The 14,249-nt window shown below is 43.2% G+C and overlaps 1 protein-coding gene across 1 annotated transcript in view; it reads right to left on the bottom strand.

Annotated features, from left to right (window-relative positions):
* The window catches only part of LOC145356921 (uncharacterized), an 89,247-nt gene that overhangs the window by 38,466 nt on the left and 36,532 nt on the right, over window positions 1-14,249 (bottom strand). The window contains exon 3 of the mRNA XM_080209922.1: window positions 3,890-4,037. Within this exon, the coding sequence (XP_080066048.1) occupies window positions 3,890-4,037 (148 nt within the window). The remainder of the gene's footprint in view (window positions 1-3,889; window positions 4,038-14,249) is intronic.

Raw genomic sequence — 14,249 nt, 5'->3', positions numbered from 1 at the left:
TGGGTAGAGTTTAAACACATTGTTATACACATGGAATAGACATGCCACTGGTCACTTCACAATGCACACACTGTAAAAAAAATGCAGAAATCCTATTAAATATGTACTGCTGAAATCTAAGTAATGCAGAAAAGCAGTGAAATTCCCTCTTTTATCAAATAACTCGGAGGACCTTCAGTCACTGCTCCCTCTCTGTGATTTAACTGTTATTTTCTTCCATTTCATTTTTCTCCAAACCTTACTGAAATGCTTGTTTACCTTTCAGTTTCTGTTCTAGCGTTGGATTATACCTGTATCATAAAATCCCTACAGTGCTGAAGGAGGCCATTTGGCCCATTGAGCCTGTGCCGACGACAATCCCACCCAGGCCCCATCCCCGTAGCCCCATGTATTTACCCTAGCTAGTCCCCCTGATGCTAAGGGACACTTTAGCATGGCCAATCCTCCTAACCCGCACATCTTTGGAGTGTGGGTGGAAAGCGGAGCACCCGGACAAAACACACGCAGACATAGGGAGAACGTGCCGACTCCACACAGACAGTGACCTGAGGCCGGAATTGAACCTAGGTCCCTGGCGCTGTGCTAACCGCTGTGCCACCGTGTCACCCATTTTACTTGCTCACTATCTCCACAGGCACTGACTTGCCAGCCGCGTGCTCACACCACTTTTGTTCCTTCATTTCAGCATTTGCAGCTTTTCCTTTAGCCTTTATTCTCACCAGACATTTGGGGTGGGGGGTGGGGGGTGTGGGGGGGGGGGGTGGGAGGTCGGGGGGGGTTGGTCACATGGAATATGCAAACTCATGACAATTTCTAATATAATAAAATTGGGATACAGCAGTAAGGATAAGAAATCCTGTCATGACTGTGGGGTAAGAAATCACACATCTGTGTGCAAAGCTTTGCTCCTCATAACAAAACTATTCATCTGCTCCTCGTTCACCTACATAACAAGGCACCGTCTATAGAATGTAGACTGCTATAGCATGGAAGGAGGCCATTCAGCCCATTGTGCCTGTGCTGGTTCATTGAAGGAGTCAGCCAAAATTTCCCTTGCTGTTTTCCCACACCGCTGTATTTTTGTTGTTTCCTTTTGTAGTATTTATCTAATTTCTTTTTGAAGAGTACTATTCAATCTGCCTCTGCCACCCTTTCAGGCAGAACATTCCAGATCATAACGATTCACTGTGTAAAAATAAAATCTCTTTTGCGACCTGCTTTTAGTTTATACCTTGCATTAAATTCAGCTACAAGTACGCTTCGATGACCTTTTCCAGATGTGGCTCAACATGAACCGGAAGCGTTCTTACCCCTTCGTGACCACCCACAGGATGATCTCATTGAGCCCCAAGAGGACCCTTGACTTTTCATCATGTGCAACTTGAGTCCCAGAGCGGAGGGATCTAATGTTCTCCCATCTCCCCCTTGAGATGTGAAAACATGATCACTCAAGAAAGATAGATAAAGGGTCATTTGGATCATCAGAGCCCATCACTGGTGCACATTGCCCATCCCATGGTGGGTTATAATGCAGTAAGAAGTCTCACAACACCAGGTTAAAGTCCGGCCAGTTTATTTGCCCACAAGCTTTCGGAAATGGTGTTTCTTTGTCAGGTGTGTGGAAGGTTCTGATCAGAGAAGGAAGAGCGATTCTGAAAGCTTGTGGGATTACTATCAAATAAACCGGTTGGACTTTAACCTGGTGTTGTGAGACTTCTTACTGCGTTTACCCCAGTCCAATGCCGGCATCTCTACATCAGGGTTACAATGCCACAGCACTGGAAAACATCTGGCAGCTTGTCCCCATTCTTCATGTCTAAGCTTGGACATTTGAGTGTTAGTGGCTTTGTCAATCCTAGGGACATTACGTGTAGCATAAAGGGTTAACAAATGGGATATGCTAATGTAGGGTGTAGATGCTGATGATGCACCCTTCACACCAGTCATGTCATGTGTCAGATCCTCTCTCTCGCTCTCATGCCTACTCTGTAACCTGTATGCATGTAGTACTAATCAGCAAGTGTTAAGCAGATACCAGACCATGTACAGTCTTTGAACCAAGTTTCATACTAGTTGTGCTATTGTAAAAATGCTAATGCGGACAATGATGTGCCTTTACGAAGCTGCATACTGACGTGACTATGGCATCACTGTGATTAAAAACTACAGGATAAAAGGTAGCGCCTCCATGTTAAATGTTTACTGATGACTGAGATCACTATTGCAGACTGTCCGAGACTCTGTATCAGTAATACTCCATATATATCTTATGAGACACATCGTCAAGTAACTAACCTACGTGATTGTTAGGGCCCAGGCTAGATCAAGGCCTGTGCAGAGCTGTTTATAGTTGTTGCTAGTAATAAACTTCATGTCACAGTGTCAACCAGAACCCTCCTAATTCTCAATATCTTCCTTCGTATGGATAACATACAGATCAATCCACTGGGATCTACATCGAGACCCTCAATATAGATGCTGGCATAGACAGTGTGAGACCACGACAATGCCTAGAGTCCATGATGGAAGGACACGTTTCACAACATCAGAGAGGAAGTATCAGAATGAATGCCTTTCCTGTGTGTGCTGATGAGTTCTGTGCATTTTTCAATGTGCACAATGTTGTGGATGCAGTGTAGCGGTTCTGACATGATATTGAATGTGTATTCTTCCCCATTTTAGTAACAGGTGAAGAAAATGGAAAAATAACACTTTTATAACACTTAAAGTAACTTCCCTGACCAAAGACAGCTGAATCATATCAGTGGCTCTAGGAGACACTGTACAGATACAGGCCTGGTTCAAACATTCAGGTAGAATTTGACTTCATGTAAAATGAAAGATAACAAGTTGGAAATTTTATATTGACTTCATTCTTACTCAAATTATAGGAAATAAAAATGAAGAGAGTTATAAAACGGGCTGCTTACTCACTATCATCCATTTTACATTATATTGCATAGCAAAGCCAAGCTCCACCCCTTTGAGTTGATCCAGGGGGCAAGCACCAGGACAAGGATCTCGTTGCCATCCTGGTGTCACACAGAAACTTCCTGAAGAAATTTTCAAAGAAATCTGCAGAGGACGTGGCTCATATTGGTTACCGCATTACAGAGTAAGAGACAGAAGTAATGTAGCTTAACTATTCTTACTTTTACTGAAAGGGGAGAGATGTTGCTGAAACTTTTCATCTTGCACTCATCAGGACAAACACAAGAATACCAAATTTCAAACAACCACAACAATTCATTCTGTCAAAGAAAGGGATGTTGATTGGCTGAGGCACAGCAATGGAGTTCGGATCTTGGAGTTCTCTGTTGCCTCTTCCACTTTGATCAATTAGAGTCAATTTGCTAACCAATCAGCAACCTTTCTCCTGTAATTTAAATTGTCATGATCGTTTGGAATTTGGCATTCTTGTGCTTGTCCTGATGAGTTTAAGGTGAAAAGTTCCAGCAGCATGTCTGACTTTTCAACAGTATTTAAGTTCTGTTTGGCAAGTGCCTATTTTTGATGTGTGAATCTAGACAACAAGAACCAACATATATTTGAACCATGGATGAAACCAACATTGAGCCTGACTCTATTGTTATCACAGCTATCACACACCTATACTTTCCAATCAGTGACCATGAATAGCAGTTCCCTCCTCTGGCTTCAGAGTGGTCAGTTGTAGCTTGCTCGGCATTGCTATTTCCAGTTTTTAGAACAGGCTCCAACATTACTGAATAACTATATGTCACAATTAGACATTCAAACGTTCAATTTCCCTATTACTATACAGCTTGGGAATGTCCACACAGACTGACACATTGTGCTCCTCTCCTGCCTGCTCCCCGATTGCGATGCCCTCACCCATTCAATGAATTGCATGACCAACATGTCTTACTTTGGTTGGCAGCTTTTGCTTCGACCAGTGGGGCCTGTTCATCGGAGCGTTTAGTCCTGGTCTTCTTCAGCTTCTTGTCCTCAGTGTTGGACTGAACCATCAGAGGTTCCTGGCGTTTCTTCTTCTGTTTCTGCTCCAGCAGTGCACGCTGTGGGGACAGGGAAGAGAGATTTTAGTAGGTGTAGATTCACTCATTGAGAATGAGAACTGTTTAGGATCCCAGGGCCAAAGTAAGGAGAAAGAACGTGTCAATGTCAAATGAACTTTGTATACAATTACATTTACATCATTTAAAATAACTAGTTAATCCCCAGTATGTTCCTTTTCTAATGCCTCTCCCCCTCTTCATGTAGCATCGTGTAGTCTGGGGATGGTTTGCTCAGTGGGAAAGGCCCCAAGAACTATTTCAGTCAGCATGGAGATTGAATCCATTTCTTCCTTGGATATCAGCCCAGTGCTTGCTGTGGTGTACCCAGTCCCCGTGTAATTCCCAGCACGAATATCAGTAAACAGTTCATTCCTGGGTGAAAAATGTGAGTGGCAAATGCTTTGAACTGACTGGTTTGTATCACATCAGTATCAGTGTGACCTCTGTAATGTGGCTACATCTACCCAAGATTCATGTCTCTTCTCTGAGTATAGTGTGCTGAAATCCCCTAAGCACCCATCTCTCTTGTAGAGTTTGCCTCGGAGCTCAACTTGGATTGTACAAAAAAACCTAGCTAGTGCCAGGTACAACTTCTTCAAGACAACAAACCCATTTTCTTCTTCTGAGGCACTTCCACAAGTGTCAACAAAACAGCTCAAACGCTGATCTAAGCGAGAGTATAAAAAGATAAATACCATCAACCCCCAGCTAGCAGGAGCTGACCGCAGTAATTTAGCTGGAGATTGGCTGATCCACTGATCCACAAGCCCTGGACTTGTCCTTGCTGTTTTATCCCGCACCTTAGTTTGCCAAAGGCATTGGTCCCTGCAGGCAGGACCCAAAGGGCCAGACCAGACCCTCTGCTTGGTGATCTCCGCCACCCCCTCAGAACCATGTAACATAGGCAACAAGATCACCAGTAACTGGACAGCCTGAGAACTAGAGCCTACAAAGCCAATGGATAAATTGAGAGTAAGTGTGCTGCTTTTCAGTAAACTGTGCTAAGTCAATGGCAATTTGTGGGAAAATATTCTATGCTGCACTAATAGTCCCTTGGGAATGGATTTAAACATGTGTCAATCCTTTGAACCAAGGAATCTCCACTTCCATTGAACAATGAAGTCCATTATTACATCAAAGCTTAATTTTAAACATTAACCAGCAAGGAAATAATTCAAAACAGTGGGCTAAGTCTTACCAAAAAATGGCAGTGTTGTTTACAGCAAGAAACAACAAAGAGACAGGCTGGTTTTCTCCATAGACCTTATGACATTCTGCCAAAAAAAATTAAGGGGGTACATTTCACAGCATCTTACAAGAAGAGTGGGGCTGTAATACACTGGAAAAACCTAGCTGCACAGAGATTGGAGCACCATGTTTAAATAATAAACCTCCCCTCCACAGCCCATCTTTGCACTCCCGGGGAGACCCCCACAACCAATTCATATCAAGGTGAACCTATTAAAAACCGCACCGATGGCACAGTGTCAATATATGGCGGGGGGCGGGGGTCGGGGGTGGGGGAGGGGGTAGCAGTTGGGGGGGGTCACTATCTGGTGAAATGGGGGGTTAATTATACTAAAATCTATTCAAATGCATGTAAAGCAGGCTCACGCCCACTATAGACATGAACTTGATGATGTCACCAGTGTGGAGCTGGGAAGATCCAAAATCGCGAACTCACTGGCGCCATCTGTGAGGTTGAACCCTCGCCGGCATTTGTCCAGACGGCGAATGCGGGCTCAAGATCGCCCCCAAGATCACTCCAAATGCATTCCCTAATGAAACAGCCTTCCCATGGAGGAAGAACAGTAGGAAAACGAACTGATCCTATCGGATACTAAGGCATGAATGTTGAATGTATTGACTTATTGCTGCTATTGAAACTGGGGCATTAATCAGTTGAAAATAAACAAGATAACACTTTCACTAAGATGGAGGAGGAAGCAACATTAGATTATTGCCCTGAACACTCACTCGTATTACTGGTATGATCGGATAGGATGTATTGCAAAGAAACAGGCCATTCGGTCCAACCAGTCCTTGATGGCATTCATGCTCTGCTTGAGCCTCTTCCCTTTGTTCCTCATCTAAATCTACCATTGTAACCCTCTATTCCCTTCTCCCTCATATGTTTCTCTGACTTTTCCTTAAATGTCTCTATTCTATTCAATTCAACCACGTCCTGTGGCAGTGAGTTCACATTCTCACAATTCCTTGGGCGAAGAGGTTTTCTTCTGAATTCCCTAATGGATTTCTTAGTGACTATCTTACATTGATGGCCTCCAGTTATACTCTTGCCCACAAGAGGAAATGCTTCTCTGCACGTACATCACAATGTCATTTCAAATGCCTTAAATTTGATCAAAGTAATCTCCTCATCTCTCCCTTCTGCCCTCCCTTCATCGCTGTGCGTGCTCCCACTGTAAAAACTGTTTCTGCCAACTCATCAAATAAGGACTGGTGCACAGCTAAGCAATACAAGCTGAAAGGAGATGAGAAACTCTTCATTGATTGTAGGTTGTCAGTTCAGCCCTGTGAGTGTATTCTCTCAGGCTTTCTGCGATACACTGTCACTATTGTTTCATTCACTGAACATCCACTGACATGTATTTTTAATCTGTTAGAGCATTTTGACATATGGATTCACTGAAGGGAGAGATACAGCTAAGCTGTAACTCTCTCATTAGCGTGTCTTCATGTCGCCACCGGACAGCTGAGTCTATTCAGGAGCGCTCCCTTCTCTCATACTTTACGTTGTGGAGTTCCAATTAATTCCACCCAAGTATTGCATCCCTCACATGGTTTAAAGTTTTTGAAGTTTATTTATTAACACCACATGTAGGCTCACATTAACACTGCAATGAAGTTACTGTGAAAATCCCCTAGTTGTCCCTCTCTGTTTGGGTACACTGAGGGAGAATTTAACATGGCCAATGCCCCGAACCAGCGCGTCTTTTGGACTATGGGAGGAAACCGGAGCATCAAAAGGAAACCCAAGCAGACATAGGGAGGATGTGCAAATTCCACAAGACAGTGACCCAAGCCAGGAATTAAACCTGGGTCCCTGGCAATGTGAGGCAGCAACAGTGCTAACCGTGTGCCATTGTGCCACCCAGAATTGATTGCGGTCCCCTTCTCCTTTTGCTTAATGACCCATCCAAACATTTCTCCATTGCAGATAAAATAAATATATTTTCTTCTGAAAATGAGTACTGAATCTGCTTCTAACACCTTTTCAGAAAGTGCTTTCCAGATTATAACAGCAAGAAATAAATCTCACCTCCACTTTCCTTTGTCAATTACTTTCAATCTGAGTTTTCTGATTAACAATCCACCCACCAGCACAGATAATTTCTTTTTATTTACTGTCAAAGAAACTCATCATTTTGAAATCCTTTGTAAATTTCCCTTTATTCTTCTTTGTTGTAATGTGGATCATCTCAGCCTCTCTCAGTGTCTCCACATAATTGAAGTTCCTCAGCTCTGGAATGACTTTAGTGAATCTTGCCTCACTCTCTCCAAGTTCCTGCTACCCTTCTGAAAATGTAGTGGCCAGAATTGGACACACTTGAGAGCAAACCCACAAATGAGAAGGACAAGGGCAGCAGATAGCTGGGAACACCAGCAACTAGAAGGTCCTCTCCAAGTTACTCACCATCCTGACTTGGAAATATATCACCATTACTACACTGTCGCTGGGCCAAAATTCTGGAACACTCTCCCTAACTGCACTGTGGGTGTACCTACACTAGCTGGACTGCAGCAGCTAACCAGCACATCTTTTGGACTGTGGGAGGAAACTGGAGCACCCGGAGGAACCCCACGCAGACACAGGGAGAACGTGCAGAATCCGCACAGACAGTGACCCAAGCTGGGAAGCAAACCCAGGTCCCTGGCGCTGTGAGGCAGCAGTGCTAAGCACTGTGCCACCCATCCTGTAAAACTGGCAAAAAATAACCTTAGAATGACAACCGATTGAGGACAGGTTGCCTAAACCTAGTTTATATTCACTTAACCTCGACAGATTGAGGGGTAATCTGTCCCAGGCGTTTGGAATGTTATGATTATTTTGGGGGGAGACACAGGGAAACTACTTCCTCTGTTGTATTGAAACGTAAGTTTGCGCACTCTCCCCGTGTCTGAATGGGTTTCCTGCAGATGCTCCGGTTTCCTCCCACATTCCAAAGATGTGCAGGTTAGGTTAATTGGCCATGCTAAATTGTTTCTAGTGTCAGGGGACCTAGAAGGGTAAATATGTGAGGTTAGGGGATAGAGTAGGATTGTGGCCAGTGCAGACTTGACAGGCCGAATGGCCTCCTTCTGCACTGTAAGAATTCTATAACCTTAAACTTAGAGACAGTCCTTTGTCAGGTGTGCTTTTCCACACAAATCGCTCCTTCAAAAGAGTCGCACCCTTCAAAGAATCTGAGGGTGCAGCTAAAGGTTTCAAGATCGAGATCAATAGATTTTTGTTCCTTAAGAGTGTGAAGGGATACGGAGGAAAGGTAGATGAATGAAGTTGAGGTTCAGGTGAGGCGTGATCTAACTGAATGGCAATATAGGTTTGAGGGACAGAGCGCCTCCTCCTGGTCCCATATTCACACTGCATGGTCATTAGGACTTTGCTCAGAAATGAGAGATTTCCTGCTGAGAGAACACTATCAGAGAATTAGCCTTCCAGTGCCTGCACTGACAAGGCAATGGTGCAGTGGTAATCTCACTGGGCTAATAATCCAAAGATCTGGGCTAATGCTCTGCGGACATAGTTAAAATTCCACCATGGCAGCTGGTAGGATTTAAATTGAATTAATAAAATCTGGAGTATAGTGACCATGACAACTAGCATTGATTATTAATGAAAACTAATCTCATTCACTGGTATTCTTTAGGGAAGGAAATCTGCCGTCCTTTACCTGGTCTGGCCTATGTGTGACTCCAGAACCTCAGCAATGTGGTTGGCTCTTAACTACCATCTAAAATGGCCTAGCAAGTCACTCAATTCAAGATCAATTATTGATGAGTAGCAAAAGCTGGTCCAGCCACTGTGGCCCACATCCCATGAAAGAATAAAGGAATGAAATCAAGCATTACTGGGTCAGAACTTGGCAGTACAATCCTGAGGCCAGGTTTCTAATCTAGCCCAGCGTGTGAATACCAGTTATGGCACAGTTAGATATTGCCCAACCCAGATTTCTTAACACAAACCGTCGGAGAGACGTTCTTAATACATCAGTTTGGCATTTTTCACATGCTCATGCAGTTTGGTGATAATGTTTGCCTGATAAAGCTCCTGTAAAGATCCTTTTCCTGTATTGAAGGCTGAATATAAAAGCGTGCTATTGTTACTACAGGCAATGTGTAGGTGTGCTCTAAGTGAGATTGCCAAAATCATTTTGAATTAAAGATTCTGAAACTAGATTGAGGTGGTTAAAGCCACTTCACTCAAGGCACATTGTTGGCATTTATCCCATCTGTCTGGGTTATATTGGACACCAGTCCCCAGAAGGGTTGATGATTTATGATCTGTTTACAGCTCAGTTTAACATACAATGAATATAAGGTCACTTACCCGCCGGAGAGCAATGAAATGAGAGCAAGCAAAGAGAACAGAGAAGGGTTTGTTATGTCAGGCTGGAAGAACAATAAAGGACAATTTTAACAAGCAAGAGCATGAAATAACAGGAGTGAAAGGTTATAGATCATTGCTATGGAGTTAAAGAACTAATGAAGCCAGTGCAGTATTATAGAGAGCTTAGTTTCCACCATTGCAGTGTTAGTTAGTGCTATTGTTCCCATTCCTTGCCTGAAAACATTGATTCATGCTGGACTACAAGCCTGGGCTACCCCACTGAGAGCCATGTGCACTTTGAATTGACTGTTTGCCTATGAGGTACATAAAGACTAGCCGAAACCCTACCTTCACCACACGTCACACTTTACAGTAGAGGTGATTACGCACAGGCATGCACAGACACACACAAACACACATACACGCAACGTGTGCATGCAAATACAAACACAGATATACACATACCCACACGTGTATGCAAATTTAAACACACACATACATACACAAGGATACAAATATGTACACACACTCACAAATGCACACATGCACATTTAAAGAAACTAATGGGCTAGCCCAGCATTTATTGTCCATCCCTAATATTGTTCTTGTAAGGGGAAGAAATCCTAATAGGTTAGTGAAGATTTTTAAACATTACATATTAAGACACTGACAGACAAACCTGTTAGCATTAGAAGTTAACAAAAACAGTTTGCACATGTATGAAATGTGGTAAGAGATTTAAACAAGCAATTATGATTTAAAAAGATATATGCTGATATTTTGAATGTATTAATGTATTTTTAAGAATCATTGTTCACTTTAGCCAAAGGCAGATTGCTGCAAAGCATCATAGTAAAGGGCATTTGGACAAAGCTATATTCTAAGGGAATACTGAAATCTTGGAAATATGCAAGTCTTTATCAGCAGAGTTTCTGATGGTGAGAACATTCAGAACACTTAATCAAACTTCATGAGTAAGGTTTATTTACTGTCCAGATAAGATGGATGCATGCCCAGATTAGAATCATGCATTAATCTGGTTTGGCAGTGACCTGGAGGGGCACATATGGGAACGTTCACTTTGAACTGTGTGATTAGCATCTGGTGTTACTAGGCAACAGAGGATGCTGAGATAGCCAAAAGGGAGGGAATGTCTGGATTCTAAGGACTAATGAAATGCTGTTATGCCAGAGGGTAAGATGCAATTGGCTGAAGTATATTATTATTGTTGACTTATGTATATTGAAGATGATTGAATTGAAGCTAATGAAAGGCAGGAGTAATTGATAAGAAAAGCTATAATTGATCTGTTTTGAATTGTATATGTTACAATTCATTGGAGAGGTCCAGCAGCTCCATCTCGGGAGTTATCCCGATCCTTTGATGATTTCTCCTGGTGACTGCTGGTCAAAATAAAGGTTACGTTTTTAAACTGACACTGGCTTTGTGAGCCTTGTATTGTCTGAAATTTCTGATGGTACCCAGCCACCTTCAGAACCCTACCAAACGTCCTTGAGAAGGTGGTGGTGAGCTGCCTTCTTGAACCATACTGTGCTGATGCACCACAATGCTGTTAGGGAGGGGATTTCCAGGATTTTGACCCGCGACAGTGAGGGAATGGCAACATAGTTCCAATTGGTGAGTGACTTGGAGAGAAATTTCCAGGTGATTGTGTTTCCATGTATCTGCTGCCCTTGTCCTTCTAGGTGGTAGAGATCACAGGTTTGGGAGGTGGTGTTGAAGCAGCAAGCCTGCAAAGTTGTTATAGGTTAAAGGTTAGGGGGTGGTTGGTGACGAGGGGAGAGGGTGGTGCAGGTTGTCTTACTGGAAGGAAAATGAAAGATATTCACACCTATAGACAATAGATTGACAGCTGAGCTGCCTTGGATAAACTGTTAGTCTCCAACAGAGAATCAGACTGCCTGTTTAACTCCAGGGGAGAATAGAGTTGTGGTTTAGCATTTCTACCTGGATACGGGGCCTACATGATCCATGTTGCCATGGAGATGAGATTTGGGAAGTGAAAAGTCAGTAGAAAGCCTTTTTAATATTGGGTTATGGATTTCCTCGGACATCACTGAACTTCACAGGCACATGTGAACCTGCAGTCATCTGAAAGGCAGAGAGCAGGATGATAGTCACATAGACAATGGAATCACACCCTGTTTTCAGACAAGGATACCTACCTCAAGATAAAAAGCAAGCCATGCAGAGACTGCACAAAGATGTCCTTGGGTTGATTGGCCATGCTAAATTTCTCCTTAGTGTCAGAGTATTAGCAAGGTAAACACATGGGGTTATAGAGACTGGGTCTGGGGATGGGCCCCTTCTGCATTGTAGGGATGCTGTGATTCTATGAAACTAATGGTCATCTCCTGTGGAGGTAATAATCATGTCAGCAAGAATGATCCTGAAAGCTATGTTCCACACTGGGATGTGGATTCTGCCCCTGAGAATATACGATGACTGGAACAAAAGCCGGCTGCAAAGTTTGGTTGTGTGTCGAGTGGTGCTGGGGGTGTCAGAGCGTGTGTGACACAAAGGCAAAACGTCAGCCAGCAGCAGACACCCCTGCAAAGGTTTTTTTACAGATATATCTATCTCTCTGATTATTGAAGCAAGTCAAATCAGCAAAACCATAGCTGAAAAGAAGGCAGGATAACTTCTCAGTTAAACACTGAAATCTCGGAACTGATTATTCACCTGTTGAAGTTAGTGCTACTGAATTCACAAAAATAGCAATCGCAGTGTTCCATCAGCACCCACTCCTCAGGGACAAACCAAGAACTGTTTTGTGTACTTCTTTAAAAAGCTTACATTGGACTCAGTTCTCATTTCTAATTTGTGTGAATATGTGTTTTATAATTTTCCTCTCACTTAATAATTAATAAACTCACTCTTTCTTTAACTCAAGGAAGCCTGGTTAAATTGGCTTCCTTTAATACATAAACATTAGGACTAGGAAACTGTGACTGCAAAGGGATGAATCCTTTATGTTCATCAATCTCGTTGTGATCAATCAAAGGCTTGGAAAAAAGAAGGGGAGCCAGTGCACCACTCCTCACCCAGAGGCATAACAGCCAGAGGTTAACAAACTGGGACTCGTGCTGAGATAGGACCCGCAGAGGGGATGGAGAGTCCTAGAAAACTGAGGGATCTTGTATTTGGAGAACCTCACCTGGGGACTGGTCGTGACAGTAATTAAGAGTATAAGTTGCCTACACTTGTGACTTCAACCACCAAAGTGCCTGGATGCATCCTAGAAAAGGAATGATATCCCATGGGGTAATACACGCATAGGAGTAATACAGGTACAGAGTAATACAGGCACGGAGTAATACAGGTACGGAGTAATACAGGTACAGAGTAATACAGGTATGGAGTAATACAGGTCCGGAGTAATACAGGCACGGAGTAATACAGGGACAGAGTAATACAGGTATGGAGTAATACAGGTCCGGAGTAATACAGGCACGGAGTAATACAGGTACGGAGTAATACAGGTACGGAGTAATACAGGCATGGGGTATTTGGAGATTGACTCGATGTTGAACGTTCTCAACTGTACTCGGGTACTGTTTTCCCAATTGTTTCTGATACTGCTAGGCTCTCATGTTTGTCTCGGTCTTCACTTGACACACCTTGTTGTGGTCTCTCAAAGACATCAAAGAATAAAGGAAAGTACAGAACAGGAACAGGCTCTTCAGCCCTCCAAGCCTGAGAACCACCAAGTCTACGCTGATCAGGATGCCTGCCTAAACTAAAATCGTATGCACTGATGGAGTCCGTATTCTTCCATTCCCATCCTGTTCATGTATTCATCTAGTTTCCCCTTAAATGCTGCAATCGTACCTGCTCCCATCACCTCCCCGGGCACTGCGTTTCAGACATTCACTGCCCTCTGTGTAAAAAACTTGCCTCGCACATCTCCTCTAAACTTGCCCCAACGCAACTTCAACCTATGTCCCCTAGTGCTTGACTTTTCTACCGTAAGTAAGAGCATCTGACTATCCGCTCTGTTCATGCCACTCATAATCTTGTAGACCTCCATCAGGTCACCCTTCAATCTCTGTCATTCCAGAGAGAACAAACCGAGTTTACCCAATCTCTCCTCATAGGTCAGACCAGGCTACATCCTGGTAAACCTCTTCTGTACCCTCTCCAAAGCATCCACATCCTTCTGGTAGTGTGGCAACCAGAATTGTACACAATATTCCAAATGAGGCCGAACTAAGGTTCTGTACAGCAGCAGTATGACAAGCCGATCAATGCCCTGACCAATGAAAACAAGCATGCCGTATGCTTTCTTGACGACTTTATCCACCTGCGTTGCCACTTCTAATGATTGTTGGACATGTACACCCAGATCTCTCTGCCTGTCAATACTTCTAAGGGTTCTACCATTTATTGTATGATTCCTACATGCATTGGGCCTTCCAAAATACATTATCTCACACTGTGTCCGGATTAAACGCCATGTGCTATTTCTCTGCCCAAGTCTCCAACCGGTCTATATCTTGCTGTATCCTCTGACAATCCTCTTCACCATCTGCAACTCCACCAACCTTTGTGTTGTTTGCAAACTTACTAGTCAAACCAACCACATTTTCCTCCAAATCATTTATATATACTACAAACAA

The sequence above is a fragment of the Carcharhinus amblyrhynchos genome, chromosome 22 (genome assembly GCF_965287045.1).
Source record: "Carcharhinus amblyrhynchos chromosome 22, sCarAmb.v2.hapA, whole genome shotgun sequence".
Classification (NCBI taxonomy): Eukaryota; Metazoa; Chordata; class Chondrichthyes; order Carcharhiniformes; family Carcharhinidae; genus Carcharhinus; species Carcharhinus amblyrhynchos.
This window is presented reverse-complemented; position numbering and strand designations above follow the sequence as displayed.